The following is a 25,410-nucleotide window of genomic DNA, read 5'->3' as shown; positions in this document are numbered from 1 at the left end:
TTTTACCAGTGATTTCTTTTATTATTATTATTATAAATATAAAATCTTCTTGATAACCCCCAACAGTACTACTCAATGGCATTAAGTTGTGATGCTAACGCTCAAGTTAAAAACTGTTGCCCTGAAGCAATAACTTTAGGAGTTAAATATGATAAAACACTTGGAAGACCGCAAAAAACTATGAGGGAACAGTCAGCCAAATACTAGAGATAACTGCTGAGAAAAAAAGCAGCAGCATTAAAGCAGTAATATACTACAGTGATTATATAAGCTCCAAGAACATCCACCCACACAAACACCAACCCCTGAAACAAACACAAAAACACATAATTCATAAGAGTCTTGAATTTTGACTTGTAGAGCTCCCAGAATGCATCTGTGACTACTCTGTACTTAACTACAAACCTTGGTGAGGCTCTGCAGCTCTAGGCTGTTATTTGGGTAAGGGATAGACAAGGACTGGACCCAAGGTGAGCATCTGAATCAAGGGCAGCCAACCCGTGGCCATCTGCAGCCCAGGAAGGAGTCTGGTAGAAGCGGTAAAAACAGCTTTGCCCAAAAGGAACAATGACAATTAGCTAGACTGGACCTTCTCTCCAGAAGTTGAAAAGGAAAGTATGGAGGGAATCAGTTGTAAATAGAAGAAACAAAAACATATAAAAACCAAAGTAGCAAGGGTTAGTCAGTCACAGTAAGGATGAAGGCCCAGAAAAAGGATCCACAAACTGCCGAGGGTGGGGCAGACAGAAGACTGTCTGGTCTCCAAAACTGCTTGGAACTCCAGAAGACAAGCTTCATCTGGATTTCTGTGATATTTCTATTTCTTTAGTGCCACTTTCATCCATATAATGAATTCTGAGACCTGAGGAGGTAATCTGAGAAAGCTGCTGCTTAATGCATACACTGTTATTGTGAATTGGTAAGATATTCCTAGGGAGGTAGTGAGTTCTTGCTTTCATCCCTAGAAGGGCCCAGAAATGCTAAGAGAAAGAGATTCTAATATAAAAAAGTAGCCTCACATACCTGCATTTTTTTCTCTTGCTCATTTTCTCCAATCATTCCTGAACCTGTTACGCTTTCACTTCCATCAATGGACACCTATAGGAATAAAATAAAGCTTAAAAAATTTCACATATTGATAACTGTTTAGGCTGGGAGATGAGTACATGGGTACATTATCATTTATTTCTGTGTATGTTTGAAAATTTCCATTATAAAAAATGGGGGAAAAACCTTTTAAATTATATAAATGATATAATTTCAATGCAGGAAAAAAAAACACAGCCCTTTTGATGTAAAATTTAATTGAGATTTTCCTTCACCTTTTCCAAACTCTAGTTTCCACTTTATAATTCATAAGCAGTTCCATCTATACCTCATTGTTTCTTTTATGGCACTCATCCTTGAGTGTATCTTTTTGTGAATTACCTGCCACCCATTTCTCTTCTATAAGCTTTTACTCCATTCCTTTTTTTGTCTTCAAATGTTTCTTTCTACCCTTCACTTCTTTTAAGATAAATGCTGATCTTCTCCTTGATGCTGTCTGATTTTGACTCTGAATTCCTAGTTTCTTATTTTTTGCTTTCTTTTCTTTTAGTGAAAGAATTAAAAGCTGTATCTGGGATGTTCTTCACATTGTAAAATGCTGTACCTTTGCTGCATACTGTTCCAAAGCACTGATGGTGTCGGGATCGATCGTGGCATCCCCAGTGTGTAGACCTGCCACTGTCCCATCAGCCTGAATTGCCAAGATGGTGTCAGACTGTGGGACTTGCACTGCATGGTGGATGTAAGCTGTGGTGCCGTCTTCCAGCTGAACTGCCTGTAATGCACTCTGGTCATAACTATCTGAGGGAGTAGAAGAGAATGGCATTAAATTAAAGGTAGTCTGATAAACAGTTACATATTTAAAGGAAGAAGGGAATGAACTTTTATCGAATATTTACTATGAGCAGAGCCCATGTGCTTTACATGTGTTATTTCATTCAATCCTCACGATGATTCTGTGAGGCAGGTATATTTACCACCTTATTGTATGAATGGGAAACTGAGACTTGAGGAAGTAAAGTCACTTTCCTTAGGACCCAGGAAATAAAAAAAACTAACAATTAACAGTCAAAAATCAGTATGCAGGGCTTCCCTGGTGGCACAGTGGTTAAGAATCCGCCTGCAAATGCAGGGGACATGGGTTTGAGCCCTGGTCCGAGAAGATCCCACATGCCACAGAGCAACTAAGCCCGTGCGCCACAACTACTAAGCCTGCGCTCTAGAGCCCGTGAGCCACAACTACTGAGGCCCATGAGCCACAACTACTGAAGCCTGCGTGCCTAGAGCCCATGCTCCGCAACAAGAGAAGACACCTCAATGAGAAGTCTGTGCACCGCAACGAAGAGTATTCCCGGTCGCCAAAACTAGAGAAAGCCCACACGCAGCAACGAAGACCCAACGCAGCAATCAATCAATCAATAAATTTATTTTTAAAAAGGAGTACTTGGGCTTCCCTGGTGGCGCAGTGGTTGAGAGTCTGCCTGCCAATGCAGGGAACACGGGTTCGTGCCCCAGTCCGGGAGGATCCCACGTGCCGCGGAGTGGCTGGGACCATGGGCCATGGCCGCTGGGCCTGTGCGTCCGGAGCCTGTGCTCCGCCACGGGAGAGGCTGCGGCAGTGAGAGGCCCGCATACCACACACAAAGGGCAGCCAACCCGTGGCCATCTGCAGCCCAGGAAGGAGTCTGGTAGAAGCGGTAAAAACAGCTTTGCCCAAAAGGAACAATGACAATTAGCTAGACTGGACCTTCTCTCCAGAAGTTGAAAAGGAAAGTATGGAGGGAATCAGTTGTAAATAGAAGAAACAAAAACATATAAAAACCAAAGTAGCAAGGGTTAGTCAGTCACAGTAAGGATGAAGGCCCAGAAAAAGGATCCACAAACTGCCGAGGGTGGGGCAGACAGAAGACTGTCTGGTCTCCAAAACTGCTTGGAACTCCAGAAGACAAGCTTCATCTGGATTTCTGTGATATTTCTATTTCTTTAGTGCCACTTTCATCCATATAATGAATTCTGAGACCTGAGGAGGTAATCTGAGAAAGCTGCTGCTTAATGCATACACTGTTATTGTGAATTGGTAAGATATTCCTAGGGAGGTAGTGAGTTCTTGCTTTCATCCCTAGAAGGGCCCAGAAATGCTAAGAGAAAGAGATTCTAATATAAAAAAGTAGCCTCACATACCTGCATTTTTTTCTCTTGCTCATTTTCTCCAATCATTCCTGAACCTGTTACGCTTTCACTTCCATCAATGGACACCTATAGGAATAAAATAAAGCTTAAAAAATTTCACATATTGATAACTGTTTAGGCTGGGAGATGAGTACATGGGTACATTATCATTTATTTCTGTGTATGTTTGAAAATTTCCATTATAAAAAATGGGGGAAAAACCTTTTAAATTATATAAATGATATAATTTCAATGCAGGAAAAAAAAACACAGCCCTTTTGATGTAAAATTTAATTGAGATTTTCCTTCACCTTTTCCAAACTCTAGTTTCCACTTTATAATTCATAAGCAGTTCCATCTATACCTCATTGTTTCTTTTATGGCACTCATCCTTGAGTGTATCTTTTTGTGAATTACCTGCCACCCATTTCTCTTCTATAAGCTTTTACTCCATTCCTTTTTTTGTCTTCAAATGTTTCTTTCTACCCTTCACTTCTTTTAAGATAAATGCTGATCTTCTCCTTGATGCTGTCTGATTTTGACTCTGAATTCCTAGTTTCTTATTTTTTGCTTTCTTTTCTTTTAGTGAAAGAATTAAAAGCTGTATCTGGGATGTTCTTCACATTGTAAAATGCTGTACCTTTGCTGCATACTGTTCCAAAGCACTGATGGTGTCGGGATCGATCGTGGCATCCCCAGTGTGTAGACCTGCCACTGTCCCATCAGCCTGAATTGCCAAGATGGTGTCAGACTGTGGGACTTGCACTGCATGGTGGATGTAAGCTGTGGTGCCGTCTTCCAGCTGAACTGCCTGTAATGCACTCTGGTCATAACTATCTGAGGGAGTAGAAGAGAATGGCATTAAATTAAAGGTAGTCTGATAAACAGTTACATATTTAAAGGAAGAAGGGAATGAACTTTTATCGAATATTTACTATGAGCAGAGCCCATGTGCTTTACATGTGTTATTTCATTCAATCCTCACGATGATTCTGTGAGGCAGGTATATTTACCACCTTATTGTATGAATGGGAAACTGAGACTTGAGGAAGTAAAGTCACTTTCCTTAGGACCCAGGAAATAAAAAAAACTAACAATTAACAGTCAAAAATCAGTATGCAGGGCTTCCCTGGTGGCACAGTGGTTAAGAATCCGCCTGCAAATGCAGGGGACATGGGTTTGAGCCCTGGTCCGAGAAGATCCCACATGCCACAGAGCAACTAAGCCCGTGCGCCACAACTACTAAGCCTGCGCTCTAGAGCCCGTGAGCCACAACTACTGAGGCCCATGAGCCACAACTACTGAAGCCTGCGTGCCTAGAGCCCATGCTCCGCAACAAGAGAAGACACCTCAATGAGAAGTCTGTGCACCGCAACGAAGAGTATTCCCGGTCGCCAAAACTAGAGAAAGCCCACACGCAGCAACGAAGACCCAACGCAGCAATCAATCAATCAATAAATTTATTTTTAAAAAGGAGTACTTGGGCTTCCCTGGTGGCGCAGTGGTTGAGAGTCTGCCTGCCAATGCAGGGAACACGGGTTCGTGCCCCAGTCCGGGAGGATCCCACGTGCCGCGGAGTGGCTGGGACCATGGGCCATGGCCGCTGGGCCTGTGCGTCCGGAGCCTGTGCTCCGCCACGGGAGAGGCTGCGGCAGTGAGAGGCCCGCATACCACACACACACAAAAAAAAAGAGTACTAAAAAAAAATCAGTATGCAGAGAAACCAGGATCTGAACTCATGTCAGTATGACTCCATGGTTTTTTCCCCCTTCTAAATAACCATACTAAGAAACATACAGCATTGTGAAATAATAAATCTAGCCAATTACAGTGAACCTATGATCAACTCCCACTGCTAAGGAAAAAAAATTTTCAGAGTTTACTTTTTCTCAACTTTAAATAAATTTATTTACAAATTCAAATATTCTAAATTTAAAAAAATTTCTTCCTTTGGTTTCACAACTAAATATAGTCTTTTAAAACATTTACAGTCATTCTATAATAAAGTATTTTATAAAATAATAACAATAGCTAATATTTATTGAGCATTTACTATGTGACAAATATTGTTCCAAGTGCTCTACATGTTTGTACATTTTGTCTTCACAACTACCCTATGATGTGGATACTTATAATCCTCATTTCAGATGATGAAATTGAAGCACAGAAAGGTTAAATAATTTGCTCAGGGGCACACAGCTAAAAGACAGCAGATCCAGATTTGAACCCAGATACTCTGGCTACAGAGCTGTGCTCATTGCTCCTATGCATTCCACCTCAAACCCCTGGTCCTCCCTTAACAAAGCTAATAAACATGAACATTTTGCCATATTTGCTTCAGATAGTTTTAAAATTTTTATTTAGTTTTAAAGACCAACACAAGGGGCAAAGGACCTTGCTAAAGACATTATATTTAAAAGGAAGAAAAAAATCAACAATTTAACTTTCAAATGTTTAATTTCATATTTTAAAAGCAGCCTCTAGTTGAAGTCTTCCAGGGACCAGGGGTTTGCTATTTCAACCTGTTACTGGACAACTCAAATTATTAGAAAGTTTTCCCTTAGACTGTGCCAAAATTTACCATCTTATATTTGAGAGAACAAGCATAATCCTTCTTTTACATGACAACAGCATTTCTGCAACTAAAGGCAGGTCTTATTTTTCCCACACCCTACCTCCCCCTTATTTTATTCAAATGTTCAAAGCTAATTTACCTTTGGAGGTATGGTGAATAAATGCTGTAGTTCCATCTTCTAACTGCACTGCTTGCCCATCCTCTAAACGCAAACTGTCCCCTGCTCAAGAACAATGTTTACATTTAGATCCCATATTTAGTAAGCATATTTTGATAACTCAGCAACAACAGAGTCAATAAACCATTAAACATATCATACAAACCTACACTTCCTTTATGGATCCTTCAACATTTAAATAATTTCAGCAAAACTGCTCTGAATAAGTGTTTAAAGGTAAAAAGATATTAGAATACCTGTTTTAGGAAAAGATATTAGAATACCTGTTTTAGGAATATTTACCAGGGGATAGGAGAATTGAAAGAAGGGAAAAAAAAGAAAATGAGAAGGCGTGTAGGATTTATCTCAAATAATAGAAATATTCACTTAGAACTGTTGCCCATTTATCTCCAGAGTGCAGTCTAGTACTTTCTTTTCCATTATCTTCGAAAGAAAATCTCAATTAAGTTAAAATGGTCTTTAGATCCTCTCTTTGACATCTACCTATCTCCCCTTTCAGAAGGAGGACTAGAGATCAGGACTAAGTTTAAGTAGTAAGAGGCAGTTTTGGAGGCAGCAAATACTGAAGTATGAGAATCAGAAGGGTAAGTAAATATCAAATACTTACTACTTTTAGGTATGGGTACATGTTGAACATAGGCAGCAGAACCATCCTCCAACTGAATGACCTGACCATCTATGAGTTTTCCATCTAGAACAAAAGATTTAAGCCAATAATTTAGCACAAGCAAAAATTTTAAACTTTATACAATTTCAAAATGATATCAACTATAAAAACATACACTACTTAAGATCATGTTCATCTTGATTCTTCCCTCAATGTTCTGAGGCAATTCAATAACACATCCAGTGATCCTACAGAAAGCAGAAAATCCTCCCTCAGCCATCCTTTCTCCCCTCCGATTTTCAATTAGACAAGTTCAAGAGGAAGAGTGGCTCATCTGAGCAAGCTACATGAGTCAAACCTCTATATACCTTTCAGAGCCACTTAGGAATTGTGACCCTGACCCCAGCGAAGCTGAAACTGGGAAGACAGAAAGATGTATCAGTGCACACGAGGCCAGCTGTCATTCTCATCCCTGGGGGCTACAAGTCCCTTGACTATGTATACATATGCTCAGTAGCTTTCCAAAAAAACAAGGAATTTGAGAACTAGGCTATTACTTGGAGCAAAGTAAACACTGATTTAGAAACAATGTTATAAAAGCAAAACCAAATGTCTACTTTTACACATATTTTGTAAAAACATTAAATAATAATTTAAAGGGAAAAAGTGAGAAAGGTCTTACTAAAAATAGGTCAGGGACACTACCTCCTCCCCTCTTCCTCACTAATTCTGATACCCGAGAGTATCTTCCAAATATCTCAAAAGGTGTCCTCAAATTATCAAAACAAAATTTAAGTTAAACTGAAATTACTAAGATATGTAGTACAGTGTCTGTAGGAGGGATTGGGAAGCGGTATAACTGCTAGGTGTTCCAACTCTGAGGTTATGAATTGCTGGTAATAACCAATGGGCTGTATATGAGGCACATACCTTTAGAATTGTGTTGTATATAAGCAGTAGAACCATCTGCAAGTGTTACTGCTTGCAGGCTTACACCTTCCATATTTTCTAAATTGTCACCATCTATTATAAAAAAAAATAGTTATTTTCTTTAGATAACTATCATATGTGTGTGCTGTTTAAGTTAATTTTTTTTAAATAAAAATTAGTCAAAAGGCAGATTGCTTAACTTAGACTCAAACGGGATTTCTTATAGCATTTACAAAAAATATTTCTATACCCTACTATACCAGCATCCAAACCAGGGTAAAAATGCTCATAAAAAGGCTTAGCTTTGTGTTGCCTTTAGCTAAAGGAGGAGGAACAAAGTAAACAGTATTGTAAGTTTTCATTTTCCCTAAGATAAATATTTCCAAACCCACAAGATCCCTTCAAATAAGATTGCTCACCTGCCACAGTTACTGCCTCTGTCAGGCACAAGGTAACATGCTGAGCCTCCATTCCTCCTCCAGGAAACTCTGTCATTCCCTGAGAATCTCGATTTATTTGGGCTAACAACATTTTCTACCTTGAAAAAAATGTAGGCATTGAGAACAAAGAACAATGTATATGAAATAAAATCTACAAACAATATTTATGAACCATAAAAAATTGCTATGGAAGTAAACAGTGTTTGAAATAAGCTGAAATTTCACTTAATATGCAGGGTAAACGTATTTGCCCAAAGTCCAGAGCATGCTTTTAATAATTCATCAGTAAACTAAATGAGCACACCCAAGTCTTGCCCATCAGTTCTGTACCATGTCTAAAATTCCCATAATTAGTGTTCTTTGGGTTTAACATGGTTGAAGATTCCCACTTAGAATCCATGAATGGATTGAGTCAATCCTGTTGACTCAATCTTCAGAAATCTATGCTGAACCTGGCCACTTCTCACAAGCTTCGCCATTACCTCCCTGATCCAAGCCACTATCATCTCTCACCCTGAGATGTTATTGCAATAGCATCCTAACTGGTCTCCCTGCTTCTACTGTGACTTCCCTCATCTCCTCTCAACACAACAGTCAGATTGTCCTTTTGAATGAAAAAGTTAGATCACATCTCTCTTCTGCTCAAAACCCTTTGATGATTTCTCATCAGAGTAAAGCCAAAAGTCCTTACACTAGCCTATGAGGCCAATGATCTTGCCCCCATTTCTACTACTCTCCGTCTCATTCGTTCCATTTCAGCCACACTGGTGCCCTGGCTTTCCTTCAAACATACTGGATGTTCTGCTGCCTCAGGACCTTTACATTTGATGTTCCTTCTGCTTGAAACATTCTTCCTGGTATCTTCATTATTACTCCCTCATCTTCTTCCAGTCTTTGTTCAATGGCACCTCAACAAGAGCGTCCTTATTCACCTCATTGCAAACTGTACCTCCAACCCCCCAATGATGATATACCCCAGCCCTCTTCCCTCCTTTATATTTTGGCATAGTACTAATAAATTGACATATTACATGTATTTACTTATTTTTTTTTTTCTTATCTATTTCTCCCTCAAATAGAATGGACAGGTGTTTTTATCTGTTTGCTCATCGCTGACTAAAGTGCCTAAAAAGTACTTGGCACACAACAGACACACAACTGGTGCAGAATAAATGGATGAATGGCTCTTTTACCAATCATCACCACAACCCCCTTCCTCCCTTTTCCCATCTCCGGGTCCCATTACCTCTGTAGGCCTTGAGTTGTCTCAAACATGAGTTGGGATAATTTAGCTGCCTTGAGCTAGGGAACTGGATACCAGAGCATCTCTTGAGGACCTTTTCAGGTCTAAAGATCTGATTTCAGTGTCAATATTTAAAAGAGCAAAATGCAGATAGTACTAATAATTTGCAATTATATTTATGTTAGGACTACTTGAAGATTTTTGTTTTATAAACACTATAAACTACACCCTCTTTGGATTAAAGCCAGGGACTATGGTTTAGACTCTGAAAGGTATCAGTGCTGTGATAAAAGTCAATCACGGGCTGACTTTTCAGGGATTCCTGATATATTTCTAATCTATAACTGTTCATAAAGCAGACTGAAACTTCAATACTTCCTTGCTACTTCTAAGGGCTAACAAAGAAGCCTCAAAGTAAAACTGGTACTCTGCTGTTAAGCCCCCTGATGAGTACAGGATTGGGACAGGCTAATTTTCAGAACAAGTACTGTCACTATATAACAGAAATAAGACAAGGAAATGGAAGGGAAAACACCTATAAAAATGTAGTAAGCACTCTATGATTTTTACAATATTCATCTAGAAGATGAATTTTGAAAAAGGCAGATTACAAGTTAATTTGGGTCATGATGTTAAGAAATGCCTATGGTTTGACCATAATTCAAGCATTTGTCCTTTTCATTGAATTAACTATAAATCTCCAAATAACTACATCAACAGGTAACTGATATATCTGCAATAAATAAAAGTCCTTTCTTGTCTGAAAGCTGGTCAAGTGTTAACTTTTTTAGGAAGGCTTCAGGACCTACAGTTTCTATCCTAAGGGAAAAAAATCTACACTAACTGAAACATCTTGAAGAGACAGCTGATTCCTGGACACAAACTGCTGGCAAATACATGGGGTGGTGAAGGATTCAGAAAAGATCATATGGGCACTACAATTACCAGAGATAATAAGTGATGGCAGGTACACAGCCCATCTTATTCTCAAAAAGCCTCTGTGATACAATTAATGCCCTTTGTTAGAAAATGATCAACTGGGGAAAATTTGATAGTGAATAAATGAAATAAATAAGCTAGAGATCAAACACTCTATAGTTGCTCACACCATATCCACCATCATGAGTCTTGATTATTTCTGGCACCAACATTTTCAGGTTGTGTGAAAATAAGTATGTAAGATACACATAACACCTTTAGAAAGGGCCACCTTGCAAGAGGTAGTCAGTTTCCCATGCTTTAATAATGAATCATGGGCCAAAATCAGACACAGAGGAGGCTGTCATGGGGGCACAACAGGAATCTCAAATGAAGACATGTGTGTAATAAATAAAGTTCCTGCCTTTCTGGAAGATGATAATGGATATTAGCATAAGAGAAAAAAACACACTCATGAAATGTAGCAAATGTTATATCCAGAATATATAAAGAAATTCTACAACTCAACATCAAAAAACTAATAACCCAATTAAAAATTAGACAAAGGACTTGAATAGAAATTTCTCCAAAGAAGATAAACAAATGGCAAACAAACATATGAAAATATGCTCAATATAACTGTCAAGGAAATGCAAATCAAAACCATAATGAGATATCACCTCACACCTGTTAGAATGCCCACTATTGGGACTTCCCTGGCTGAGTGGTTAAGACTCTGCGCTTCTACTGGAGGGGGCCCAGGTTTGATCCCTGGTTGGGGAACTAAGATCCTGCAAGCTGTGTGGCATGGCCAAATAAATAAATAAAAATATAACAAAAACAGTATGGAGATTACTCAAAAAATTACAAATAGAATTACCATATGATCCAGCAATTCCACTTCTGGGTACATATACAAAAGGATTAAAAACAGAATCTCAAAGAGAGATTTGCACACCTCTTCACTGCAGCATTATTCACAATAGCCAAGAGGTGGAAGCAACCTAAATGCCCATCAACAGATGAACAGATAAAGAAAATGCAATTTATATATACACAATGGCATATCAGTCTTAAAAAAAGAAGGAAATACTGTCATATGTTACAACATGGATGAACCTTGAGGACATTATTCTAAGTGAAATAAGCCCGTCACAAAAGACAAATACTGCATGATTCCACTTATATGAGCTAACTAAAGTAGTCAAACTCTTAGAATTAGAAAGTAGAATGGTAGTCACAAGTAATAGGGGAGTTGTTGTTTGATGAGTATAGTTTCAGTTTTGCAAGATGAAAAAGTTCTAGAGATCTATCACACAACAATGTCCATATAGTTAACACTACTGTACCCTACACTTAAAAATGGTTACGATGGTAAATTTTATGTTGTGGGTTTTTGGGTTTTTTTTTGCGGTACGCGGGCCTCTCACTGTTGTGGCCTCTCCTGTTGCGGAGCACAGGCTCCGGACGCGCAGGCTCAGCGGCCATGGCTCACGGGCCCAGCTGCTTCGCAGCATGTGGGATCTTCCCGGACCGGGACACGAACCCATGTCCCCTGCATCGGCAGGCGGACTCTCAACCGCTGCGCCACCAGGGAAGCCCGGTTTTTAACCACAGTTTTTAGGAAAAGGTCTGAACACATATGGAAAAATATTAGGATCTGTTAAAAACCAAGTGGGTACATAAGCTTTTATTCAATTACTTATACAGGTACTCCTCCTTATATTTGATAGATTTCATAATTTTAAAAGTGAAAAATATCCAAAATTATTGGCAGTTAGAAAAAAAAAGTCTGAAAATTGATGGTTAAAATTAGTAACTAAATACTAGCTGACTTCATCCCTTAAAAAAAAGAATCAGTATTTCCTCAGTGGTATGAATCTACATCAGACCAATATTTTAAAATGTGAAGCCCTTAGATATTTCAAGTTTGGTCTAATTTGTTAGATATAATTATTACCACAAATTATTATGAAAATATAAATCTAATGGTCCAGGTATAAAGAACTCCAACTATAAGTAACCTTTATTGTGGTAAGAAATGATACAAAAAGAAATCTAGATTAACAAATCTTAGAGGTCTTTCTGCATGAAGCCACAGAAGCCAGGCCTTCAGAAATTGTCAAGCTCAGATCCTAACCTCAGGCTGGTTTCACCTCAACACTTAACAGAGAAGCTGTGCCATTCTATTACCTGGTCTCAATTCCAAATTTTCGTCAAAAATTTACTACTATACAAAGTGCTTCTCCATTTAAGCATGGTCATTTGTGCTGCATTTTATGACATCTCCTAACCTGGAATGAGCAAGTTCCTTAGTATAGCAACATAAAAATAGCAGGCTATCCTGTACCTCTGCAGTATGCTGATCCAGTAACACTGCTTTGATTAACATTTGTGGAAAACTGTCTTTAAATCCCTTCAATTTTATTTAAATACACCCAGGGAATAAGCATGTTCCACTGATGAAATGTAATTCAGTTAAGTACAGAGTAGTTAGAACGTGCTGGTGAATGATGTAGAGTTTTCATAGGCTCTACAGAATGCTAAAGGGTAAAACTGAGGGATAGAGTTTATACTACCTATTTTAAAGAAGTAGAATATTCCATCAGATGGGTGAAATGTTGGAAATTGAAGGCTTTCAAACTTTTTGCCAAGTTCCAGGACCATTCAGAAATAGAATATTTGAAACTGACTGGCAGGTAGTTGACATGAGGCCTAGGAGACCTGAAACTAAAATACTTGTGAGAAAAAGAGGTGAGAAGAGACAAGAATTGAGAAATGGACATCTAGGTCTAGTCATCAGGAACGTCAATTTTTTTTTTTTTTTTTTTTTTTTTTGCTCTGTACGCGGGCCTCTCACTGTTGTGGCCTCTCCCTTTGCGGAGCACAGGCTCCGAATGCGCAGGCTCAGCGGCCATGGCTCACGGGCCCAGCCGCTCCACGGCATGTGGGATCTTCCCGGACCGGGGCACGAACCCGTGTCCCCTGCATCGGCAGGCGGATTCTCAACCACTGCGCCACCAGGGAAGCCCAGGAACGTCAATTTTGGTGATGGTTTGTTCTTAACTGAACCAATGATGTGAAAAAGAACCAAAGAAAATCTCTCTCAAATCTCAACAGTGTAGCATTAAAAACAGGGCTTGATAAGGGCACACCTGCATAGCTCAGTTTGCTAAGCATGCCCTGGCTTGCTGTCACTGAGACCAGGGAGTCTGAGGAAGCATCAGGAGAAAGAGAAAGGTTCTGATATATTCAAACTCAACTTCTGACATTGCTCTGTTAAAAAATGCATAAAGTCGTTTCAAAACTATGATGCTAGATTATACTTTATTTCCCTCAAGATAAACACTGTGTATATTAATATTTTATTATCCAAATTGCTCATCTTGTCATAGGTAAGGGAAGCAAAGCATTGTGAGCAATTATGAAAATGAGAGAGGGCACTCCTGAAACACAACTCTATAACAAAATAGATCCTTTGTCCAAAAAAGTACATTGAATAGGACACTAAACATGGATAGTTAAAACATACACCTCTAGTCAGAAATAACTGTTTGTATAGGTCATATTTACAAAGCATTTTTCAGATCTAATAACTTATTTGATGGAATAGTCCTGAAGGGCCATAAAAGTTCTTGGGCTCTTCCAACCTCTTCTGAACCCCCAAAGCGGTCCAGCAAACTTACATGTCTTTATTTCTTCATGGTGACTATTTAAAATATTTTCCATTTACCTCAAACCTTCTACCCCCACTCCCTCTCCTGCTATCCTCCCACCCTGTCTCCTTCACCACTTCATTTTCAGCAAATTAATCAGCTCCCAACTTCACGGAAAATATAGAAGTCATCAGAGGAATTCTCTGCCAACAAACCTCACTTCACTGCATTTCCACACATTTCTTCCTTCTCTCCTACAATATTACCTTCCTACAAGGTAAGACTAATCCTTCCAACCTGTGCTCTGCATTTCATCTGTCTTTCCTCCTTAGGGATCTCAGGGATCTCTTCTGTAAAAAAACCCTCTCTCTCCCAGTTCCTTCCCATCAATAACTTAAAAAAACACAAAAACAGGGACTTCCCTGGTGGTCCAGTGGTTAAGACTCCACGCTCCTGATGCAAGGGGCCTGGGTTTGATCCCTGGTCAGGGAACTAGATCCCTCAAGTTGCAACTAAGAGCCCGCGCGCCGCAACTAAAAGATCCCGCATGCTGCAATGAAGATCCCTCACATGGCAACTAAGACCCAGCGCAGCCAAATAAAAAAAATAAATATTAAAAAAAAAAAATCAAAAAAACAAAATCTCACCTCTGACTCAGCTACTAGTCTCTCTTTCCTCCTTATAACAGCTAGATTTCTCTAACAGTTGTTACTAAGACTATTTCCTGATTTCCCACTGCTATGCAGCTGGTTTCTGTCCCTAAGTATTGATACTGCTTTGGCTGGTCACTAATCTCCACTTTAACATGAAGTTCGACGGCCATTCCTATGAATGAGAGATGAAAATATTCATCCACAAAAAGACTTACACAAGAATGTCCATAGCAACTTTATTCATAATAGTTCCAAACTGGAATGAACTCAAATGTCCATCAATAAAAGAACAGATTAACAAGCTGTGATAGGGGCTTCCCTGGTGGTGCAGTGGTTGAGAATCTGCCTGCCAATGCAGGGGACGTGGATTTCAGCCCTGGTCCGGGAAGATCCCATATGCTGCGGAGCAACTAAGCCCGTGTGCCACAACTACTGAAACCTGTTCACCCTAGAGCCTTCGCGCTACAACTACTGGAGCCCACACACTCTAGGGTCCGCGTGCTGCAACTACTGAGCCCACCTGCTGCAACTAGTGAAGCCCGCACACCGCACACCAAGAGTCGGTGCTCCACAACAGGAGAAGCCACTGCAATGAGAAGCCCACTCACCGCAATGAAGAGTAGCCCCCGCTCGCCGCAACTAGAGAAAGCCCTCGCACAGCAACGAAGACCCAACGCAGCTAAAAAAAAAAAAAAAATGTGATGGATGTTTTTCTGTCTTATATTGGGTTTGATATCATTGACCTTTATCTCCTTCTTAGAACATTCTCTTACCTTGGCTTCTATGACTTCCACAGGCTCCTGGTTTTTTCCAACTTCCTAGCTAATCCTTTTCCATTTCTCCTATGGGTTCCTAAATATTGAGAACCCGCAAGTTTCCGTCCTAGTTTGTTTTTTCATTTTATGCACTTTTCCTCTTGGAATATCATATCCATTCCATTGGCTTCAAAGATCTCTGGAATTTATAAGCTCTTTAAAATCTATCTAGTCCTTTCTCTTAAGGGCTCCTGATCTATATATCTAGCTGCTTACTGGCCTTGGTGACCTTCATGGTCCACAGTCACCTCCATCTCAAAACAGTTTGCCACAAAATTCTACTTTTGTATTTTCTCCCTCAATGATAAACGCAGTCACCTACCCAGTAGTCAAATCCCCCTTATTCTCCAACTGATCACTAAGAACTATCACTCTACCTCCTAAATATCTGTCAAATCCATTCGCTTCTCTTATTAGGTTGTCTTAATTCAGGGTACCATCACCGCTTGGGTTACTACATCGGCTTCCTAAAATCCACTCCTACCCTCCTCCAATCTAATCTCCATAGCAGTCCAAGTACTTTCAAATCCAATCAGAGCATTTCTCTGTCTCAAAGCCTTCAAAACTTTCCCATTTCCCCATATAGTCCAAATATCATGATCTGGATTCTACTAACTTCTCCAATAAGACGGACAATCATCCTGGGTTGCCCAAGACTGAGAAGCTTCCCGGGTCATGGGACTCTCAGTTTTGTTTTTTTTGAGGGGGGGAGGACACTGTTTTAAAACTGGGATAGTCTTGGGCAAATCAAGACAAGTTGGTCACTCTTCCAGTCTTGTTCTAGCATAACCTCACATTCTACACTCCAGCAATACTGTTTAAAATTCTAGTAGTTAATGATACTGGTATCATTTAATAATAATATTAATTAAAATGTTAATAATACTAATAAAAATGATTATAATGATAACTAACCCTTCCAAAATACTATATGCCAGGCATTACTACTAATTCATTTAATCCTTCTAGCAATCCTATGAATTAAGTACCAGTTTATCACAATTTTGCAGACCAAGAAAGTGAAGCTCACAAAGGTTAAATGATGTCCTTAACTTCACAACATAAGTAAGTGGCAAAGTCAACCTTCTAACCATTTGGCTCAACAACTTTTACATGAGCTGCTGGATTATTTGCCACTCCCAGAACAGCCCAAGGTGTCTCCTGCATCTGGGGTCTGAACACTGCTATTCATACCCTCTAGAATACTCTTCCTCCTCTCTTTACTTGGCTAAATTCTTCAGATTCCACCAGAAAGTTTTATCTGAACTCCCCAAATTGGGTCAGAATGTTTAGATGTATTTCCCAAGATACTCTGTCCATACCCTTATAATAACACTTAGCACAGTATACTTTAATTACCTGTTTTTCTCCAGACTGGAAGCAGTATATTTACAGTAACCAGCTACTAAAACATATCTAAGGAGGATTCCCCTATAGATAGATTGGAAAGTATGGGTTATACCTAGGAAGGAATGCTTATGAGCTGTAGTATAACACTATACTTAAGAATAAGGACTCTGGAGCACAACAGCCTGCTTCAAAATCTCATTTTACCACATATTATCTATGTGACCTGGGCAAGTTACTTAACCATGCTGTGCCACAGTTTCCCTATCTGTAAAAGGAGGATACTTCACAGAGGTATTGTGAGGTATCTGTGTTAAATACAAAGCACTTGTAACAGCACATGGCATTATATATATACATGTTTGTTATTAATGCTCATCAGTAGTTTAAAGCTAAATAAGAAGAGACCGTACGGCTCTATCTCTTGTCTTATTCACTATTTTCTCCTACTACTGTAAAAGGGTATTGCCAGAGGAGAAAGAAGACCAAAAAAAAAGTTTCAGAGATGCGTCATTCAAGAGGAACTTTCCTCTTGTTCATGCTTTTCCTTTTGAAAATATCTTTACTGAGATGTAATTCACATATCATAAAATGTACCCATTTAAGGTGTACAATTCAATGACTTCAGTATATTAAGAGTTGTACAAAGATCACCACAACCTGAATTCACAATATTTTTATTACCTCTCGAAAGAAAACCCTACCTCCCCCTTTCCAAAGCCCTAGGCAACCACTAATCTACTTCCTATCTCTATAGATTTGCTTATTCTGGACACTTCATGTAAATAGAATCATAGTATGTGGTCTTTTGTGACTGCCTTCTTTCACTTATACACGTTTTCAAGGTTTCTCCACGAAAAAATAAAAACTAAAAAAAAAAATTTCAATCCATAAAAATAATGAATCACTATGCCGTACACCTTAAAAGAATAATAATGTAAATCAACTATACTTCAATTTTAAAAAGGTAAAAAAAAAAAAAAATCTCCTTTTCCTTCTGAAAGTCTTTTTCCCCAAAAAAGGAAGACAAAAAATAATTTCTAAAGGTGATTTTAGGGACTTCCCTGGTGGCGCAGTGGTTAAGAATCTGCCTGCCAATGCAGGGGACACAGGTTCGAGCCCTGGTCCAGGAAGATCCCACATGCTACGGAGCAACTAAGCCCACATGCCACAACTACTGAGCCCTCGTGCCACAACTACTGAAGGGCGCATGCCTAGAGCCCATGCTCCGAAACAAGAGAAGCTACCACAATGAGAAGCCCGCGTACCACAATGAAGAGTAGCCCCGGCTCACCACAACTAGAGAAAGCCTGCGCGCAACAACAGACCCAATGCAGCCAAAAATAAATAAATAAATTTATTTTAAAAATAAGATAAAATAAAGGTGATTTTAAGTAATTGACTTTTTAAAAATTTTTTATTTATTTATTTTTGGCCATGCTACCACATGTGGGATCTCAGCTCCCTGACCAGGGATTGAACCCGTGCCCCCTGCAGTGGAAGCTCAGAGTCCTAGCCACTTCACCACCAGGGAATTCCCTGAATAATTGACTTTTAATAACAGACATTTATCTCCTAGTGTATTTTCCTTAAATATTATCTTCTCAACAATAAGCATGTCCACTTACAAAAAGCTCCCCAGTTGAATCTAACATGCACTCCTCATTTTAAAACACAGATCTATAATCCATCAATTAAAAACATTTACATACATTCCTAGGTCTCAAATCAAACTTCCCCATCCAAAAGTCTGCCAGTGATTCTTTTTCCTCTCAGCATTTCTGTTTGAAAGGACAAATGCCTGAGGAAAGGGAAGACACTATCCAATAGGTGGTGGGGAGGTCTCCTAGGAATGTACCACGTTGTCATTCATTTTATATCAAAATACATCTTGTTTTCTGTCTGAATTAAACACAACACATTCCAAATACACCATTAAAGTTTGCCAATTCATCTTTCCACTCTAATCAATTTGCCATATGGACTTGGCTATTTCCACCAAACCCAGACAACAGATTAAAATGATCAAAAGTCATCCATGACTAAACCCTCATTCTTAAATTCACAACAGGGCAATTGTCAACTCCATGAATTTTTTTTAAATGGAACCATATATATGGGAACTTGGTATGACAGAGAGCATTTCATCTTTTTAATTTTTTTTGGCCACACTGCCCAGCTTGTGGGATCTTAGCTCCCGGACCAGGGACTGAACCCAGGCCCTCAGCAGTAAGAGTGTGGAGTCTTACCCACTGGACCACCAGGGCATTCCCCTCAACTCCATTATTTTTATCCTTCAAAACCTTTCTTTTCCAACTCCTCACACATTAACTACTGCAATAACTTCTTTACTGCTTTCTTTGCTCCAGTCTCTCATCCTTCCAGTCCAATAACACTGCCAACTATCTTATTTTGTCTTGTACAACAGTAGAATTTTCATTGCATACAATATTGTAAGAAAAATTTAAGTTAATAAGATTAATTCCCACTAGCTTAATAAATCAAATCTTTTCATTTCCTGGTTTTCTTCTTTAACTCTTGCTATCCACACACATACATAATTTTTTACAGCATTACCTCCCAGAAATGGGACTAGAAGATGAGGGTGGACTGGGGTCGGGCCTTTTAATTTCTACTGTATACATTCCATAAGTTAAAAAAATATTTACCACGTATTATTTTCATGGTTTTAAAACTAGTTACTTAAAAAAAAAAGTTACTATAAACAGAAGCATTAATAAAGTAAGGAGCACCTAACTTTGCCTCAGGTATGCAAAGATGATAACATGTGAATATGGGCATAAGAAAGACATGTAAACATTTCCTAGGGGTAGGAAGAGTAGAGAAGGCAGTCCAGACACAGGGAACAGCCTTTAATTGTCACTGGCTCTTCCACATGCCTCTGTTGCTCACTACCAAGATCTCAGTCCATTATCATCTGAATTCTACAGTATTTGCTGATATTTGGCCTGTAGCCCTCATCACTTTGAATTTTAATTATTATAGACTTCATTTGTATGTTTTATAATTTGCCGGCCTGCTATGCATTTGAATCCTGCTCTCAGCTCCAGGCAATTAACCTGCTGCTGAGCTTCCATTTCCTCTTTTGATAAAATGGAAGAACACTCACCTGATAGGGCTGTTGTAAAAGAATTACGTGAAATAAATGTATAAAAAGCCCTTAGCACTCAAGATGTATTCAAAACATGCCAGTTTTCTTTCTACAGGTGAGGAAAGTGAGGTTTACAGAACCTTGTTTTTGGCTGAAAGGCTTCTGATTCCGTTCCTTTCTCCTCTTAGTCCTTTTACTCCCACATCCAATGTTCCCAATTAGACTATAAGCCTTCTAAGGTAGGTACTGTGTCCTAGGGGTCGTTGGAATTTTGATACCTAAGATTATATGTTCAATAAACATCCAATGAGTTTAACATAACTCATGTTGCAGAGTACTTTTCAATGGTCCTCCATTGTTCACATCCAGCCATGCATGCTGACCTTCTAGTTCCTAGAACACACCTAACTCTTTCTGCTTTTGCACATATTGTTCAGTGTCACCTCCTATCTAAAATATCCATTCTACCACCACCCTCTTATTCTCTATCACAGAACCCTTATCTTCTTCGTAGCACTTATCAGAATTTTTTTTTTTTGATGTGGGCCATTTTTAAAGTCTTTATTGAATTTGTTACAATACTGCTTCTGTTTTATGTTTTGGGTTTTTGGCGCAAGGCATGTGGGATCTTAGCTCCCCGACCAGGAGTAGAACCCAAGCCCCCTGCATTGGAAGGAGAAGTCTTAACCACTGGACTGCCAGGGAAGTCCCACTTATCAGAATTTCTAAGTGAACTCTAAGTTCCATAATAGCAGGAACCGCCCTCTGTCCTGTTCACTTTTGAATTCCCAGTGCTTAAAAGAATGCCTGGCACACGCTACACAATTACTAAAGATTTGTTGAACAAATGAATACTATTAGTATGAGGACATGGCTAGTTAATTGCCTAAAACAGGATTAAAGATTAGGTCTTTATTCCAATGCTCTTTTCACTGTGCCTCACTTCTTATATTACTGTATATTTTATGTATATAGCATGTATAAACTGCCATTAATTTAAATGATTCCAACTTCTTGTGACCATTATATCCATACTACATATATTTTCAAAACAAGGACAAATGCATTCATCATTATTTAACTTAAAGGTGTATATAAACAGCACAACATTCATGCTCTGCCATATTATGTACAGTAGCCAAAATACTGTATCATTCTAGGAACTACAGACATCCTATATTTTTAAAAGTTAAAGAAGTTGGCACTTGGTAGGTTACTGAATAACTCAGTTGAGAGACTGGGCTCTTGAGCCAGTCATAGGTTCAAGTCCAAGCGTTGCTGTATAATAGTTGGTCAAGTTACTCTAAACTTCAGTTGACGAAACAGGGATAACTCCAGTACTTGACCTAGGTTTGCAGCGAAGGTAAGTTTATGTATATATGTACACCACTCAGCAAATCATTTAACTCAGTGCCTAGCCAAAGTTAAGTGCTGAGTAAAGTGGGGGTTTTTGTTCTGTTTTGTTTATTTTGCCTTGTCTCACGGCTTGCAGGACCTTAGTTCCCCGAGCAGGGATTGAACCCATGCCACGGCAGTGAAAGCACCAAGTCCTAACCACTGGACCACCAGGGAATTCCCGTAAAGTGGTATTTTAAGTACAAAAAATGTAGTTCGGAGTTAAATGCCTGTGTCTCCACATTAATGGACAAGTTATTTCCACAGGGTAGAGAGTTCCCACTGTGGCACAGTTTTAAAATGGGATTAGATTTATGGGAAAGTATGGAGAAAGCTGTATTACTGTTTTTGATTTTTTATTTCTATGAGGAAGAGGGAGATTTCCAGTCTAAATCCATCTTTAAAACAAAATCACTTTGATTTTGACAGTACGGTAAAGTTTAAAACACTGTCTCAGGGACTACCCTGGTGGCGCGGGGTTGGGAGTCTGCGTGCCAATGCAGGGGACACGGGCTCAAGCCCTGGTCTGGGAAGATCCCACATGCCGCGGAGCAACTAAGCCCGTTCACCGCAACTACTGAGCCTTCGCTCTAGAGCCCAAGAACCACAACTACTGAAGCCCACGCACCTAGAGCCTGTGCTCTGCAACAAGAGAAGCCACCGAACTGAGAAGCCCACGCACCACAATGAAGAGTAGTCCCCACTTGCTGCAACTAGAGAAAGCCTGCGCGAAGCAACAAAGACCCAATGCAGCCAAAAATAAATAAATTAATTAAAAAACAAAAAACAGTCTCACAAAAGCCATCCCTTAAAATGCAAATTAAGCAAAGAGCAATGACTCAAGCAACCCAACTCTAAAAAATCACTATGTCCTGAAATAAAGCCAGGAGCAAAAACACACAGAACTGGGTAAAACTTCAGATTAAAATCCAAAAATAAAAACTAGATAAAAACTTCAAAATTAAATAATGATGAGAACATCAGGACTCAGAAAGTTCTCCTCCCATGATCATAAACTGTACCTACATTATAAATATTTAATAACAGCTAAAGTAATAGTAGAGGCACAATTCCCCAAAAGAGCTAGGTCATCTTTCCATGAAGAATATGATGAATCCTTACTTCACAGCAATATCCCAACCTGCAGCAAAGGGCAATGGACATTTTGCAAATCATATATCTGATAAAGGACCTTTATATAAGAAACTCTTAGAACTCAATAATAGATTAACAATCCAATTTTAAAATGGGGGAAAGACCCAAATAGACATTTCCAAAAAGAAAATATATAAATGGCCAATAAGCACATGAAAAAATGCTCAGCACCATTAGTCACTGGAAAATGCAAATCAAAATCACAAGAGATACCACTTCATACCCACTAGGATGGCTACCATCAAAAAGACTGATAATAACAAGTGTTGGCAAGGATATGGAGAATGGGAGCTCTCATACACTGCTGGTAGGAATGTAAAATGGTACACCCACTTAGGAAAAGTTTGACAGTTCCTGAAAAGATTGAACAGAGTTACCATATGACCAAACGACCAAGAAATTCTACTCCTAGGTATATATATACACACAAGAGAAATAAAAACAAATGTCCATACAAAAACTTGTTCCACAACTGTTCACGGCAGCATTATGCATCATAGACAAAAAGTGGAAGCAACCTAAATGTCCATCAACAGATGAATGGATAAATAAAAGGTGTTACGTCCATACAGTGAAATATTTGGCAATAAAAAGAAATGAAGTACTTATATATGCTGTAACATGCATGAACCTTGCAAATATCATGCTAAATGAAAGAAGCCAGTCACAGAAGTCCACATACTATGTGATTCCATTTTTATGAAATGTTGGGAATAGACAAATCTGTAGATTAGTGGTTGGGAAAGGAGGAGTGTTATGGGGAAATGGGGAGTAACTTAAGTGGGTACAGTTTCTTGGGGGGTGATGAACATGTTTTAAAATTGTGGAGATGGTGGCACAACTCTGTGAATACATTAAACCTACCTAATTATTATAATACTTTAAATGGGTGAATTGTAAAGGTATATAAATTATATCAATAAAGCCATTATTTTTTAAAAATAAAAGACAGCTATGGAAAAATTAGGCACTCAAGTATTTGTACACTAAATAATTTCCAAAGTAATCAAAATACACCTGGATAAATTAGTTACCTGTCTTACCTGAGCTTTTATATGATCTCATTACCTATTCTCTTACTAAACACTTAACAATGAACTGAAAGGAAGCACTTAGCAATAGAATATATTAAATATTGCACAGATTTTTGTCAACTACAGCAAAACACAAGTATCTTCTAGTAAGGTTCAGGACAAAGCCAACCACAACCTCGAACCTACAATTTTTCACATCCCCACTAGATTATACCAGCTAATTAGACATTTCCAAAGGCTTAAACTGATCTTAAACAAATAATCAGTTTAGCAATTGTATTCTTATCTACTTTTTACTTAATTTCCTTCCTTAATGCGTAAACTTAAAAGTTAAAAAAAGCAAAAGGGGAGAGAATAAAAATTGATTTACGTTCCACAATAAAATGTTACTAAGCAACCAAAGCATTCGTATACTCTTTGGCAAAAACCGAGAAAATAGGAGAATGATAAAAATGACAATTTCTAATATTCGCTGTTAGGCCTCAATGACCATAAAAAAATTTTTTTTTTTAAGTGAGGGAAACAAGAAATCTGTGCACGATCAGAGTGGGAGAAAATTCTGTGTGCGATCTACACGCGGGATGCCGACCGGGCCTTTGGCCAGTTCTGCCGCCGGCGCCCCAGCTAGGGCCTGGTGCCGACCGGGGTCCAGCGTCTCAGCCGGAGGAGCTTCGCCTCGGCGGCGCCAGGGGACTCGCTCCGCGCGGAGGTCAAGCCGAGAAGCGCCGCCGGGCTCCCAAGGGCTCCACCCTCCCCTCCTTCACTCCCTCCCCTCGACGGTCCCCTGAGGGAAACAGGCGGGGCGCAGTGCGCAGAAACAAGGGCGGGCGGGGGGGGCGGGCGTGCGTCCTCAGTGAGAAAAGCTCCGCCGCCCGAGTGGCGGCCGCGGGTTATTAATAAACTCCGCTTCTGCCCAGGCGTCTCTACCGCGGCCGGCCGTTGGATCTGCAAGGCCTGCGGCGGAGGCTGAGGAGCCAGAGTCCGAGCCCGGGCCCTACCGGGCCCGCGCCGCCACGCTGAGGGCGGCGGCCGGGCGGAGAATAATGCACACTGGGTAAAAACACATTTATATACGAACCTCCGAGAAAATTTTCCAACAATTCCTTCGTCCGACCACCATGCACCAGGACAGGAAACAGCCGCCCGGCCCCTCAACCCCGCAACCAGCATAGTGGGTCTGAGGCCCGCCCCCAGTCTCCATTGGGCTGTCATTACGTCACTCACTGGACGCTTCCTGCTTGCCATTGGCTCAAATTTAGGCGACGAGAAAGGAGACCGCCTTATCCACGCCCCTTTTCCTGACGTCAGCCTCGCCTGGCCTTACAGCCAGCGCCTGAGTGGCTTACCCAAAGTGCGGAACCAAATTTTCTGCTTCTGACTGGTTGGCAGAACCGCTCGTCCCAGCGCGACACCGCCTCACTGACGAGTCAATTATGCAGATTCTGTGGCCCCAGCAGGAGGCGCCATTTTGTAGCGAGGGAGGGAGGCTGGTCCTTGTGACTAGCCGGGAGGGAGAAGGGTTCACAGGCGCCATTTTTCCCACAGGGGCTAGGAGGTGGCCTTGGCTCTCCCGGTGGGCTTGCTGGAGCGCGTTCTGGAGACCGGGTGGGCTTTGTCCAGCAATTGCCGAGTGTCGTCCCGTTGGGAGGGAAGTGGTAGGGTGGGGTAGCACAGGATGGGACGCCTCACCGCTCCCTGGGGGCTCTCGGTGCCAGCTGAGGCCTTTGGTCTTGGGCAGAGGCTCTGCTTTTCCGAGAGCTGCTGTATGCTTGTCACTGGCTGCCAAGTCTCCCTTTGCTTTTCCAGTCGCCGGGGCATCATCATTGGTAGGAGGATGAGCCTCCTGCCTCAGCTGAAGCTCCGGCGTAGCTCGACAACGGGGCGGTGGTCTTGGACTCTGCTGGGAGACACTGCGGTTGCTTTTGCGCTTTCATGTTCCTTAGGTTCAAATTTTGAAGTCGTCTGTAATGGTGTCGCTAACTTCTTTTTTACTTTCCCTTTTGTGTGTGTCGCGAATTAAAGGAAAGTCAAAAGGCTGAGGAAAGCATTGACTCGGTCTCCCCAGTATTAAGAATGGATTCAAATTAGTTGTGAAGTTTAGGTAGTGTTTCTTGTAGCTCTCAACCCAGAATTTTT

General features: G+C 40.1%; 1 protein-coding gene across 1 annotated transcript in view; it reads right to left on the bottom strand.

Moving 5' to 3' along the window:
- ZNF143 (zinc finger protein 143) overlaps positions 1–24,424 on the bottom strand; it is a 59,488-nt gene extending 35,064 nt beyond the window's left edge. Inside the window, exons 1-7 of the mRNA XM_028501216.2 lie at positions 24,353–24,424; positions 7,926–8,040; positions 7,507–7,599; positions 6,577–6,660; positions 5,931–6,011; positions 3,857–4,053; positions 3,229–3,303 (exon numbers count right to left, since the gene is read on the bottom strand). Coding sequence (XP_028357017.1) covers positions 3,229–3,303; positions 3,857–4,053; positions 5,931–6,011; positions 6,577–6,660; positions 7,507–7,599; positions 7,926–8,040; positions 24,353–24,394 — 687 coding nt within the window. The 5' untranslated portion in view covers positions 24,395–24,424. The remainder of the gene's footprint in view (positions 1–3,228; positions 3,304–3,856; positions 4,054–5,930; positions 6,012–6,576; positions 6,661–7,506; positions 7,600–7,925; positions 8,041–24,352) is intronic.
- Positions 24,425–25,410: the final 986 nt, after the last annotated feature.

This window comes from Physeter macrocephalus, chromosome 16, assembly GCF_002837175.3.
Source record: "Physeter macrocephalus isolate SW-GA chromosome 16, ASM283717v5, whole genome shotgun sequence".
Taxonomy (NCBI): domain Eukaryota; kingdom Metazoa; phylum Chordata; class Mammalia; order Artiodactyla; family Physeteridae; genus Physeter; species Physeter macrocephalus.
Note: the sequence above shows the minus strand (reverse complement) of the source record. Positions and strands in the feature narration are given on the sequence as shown.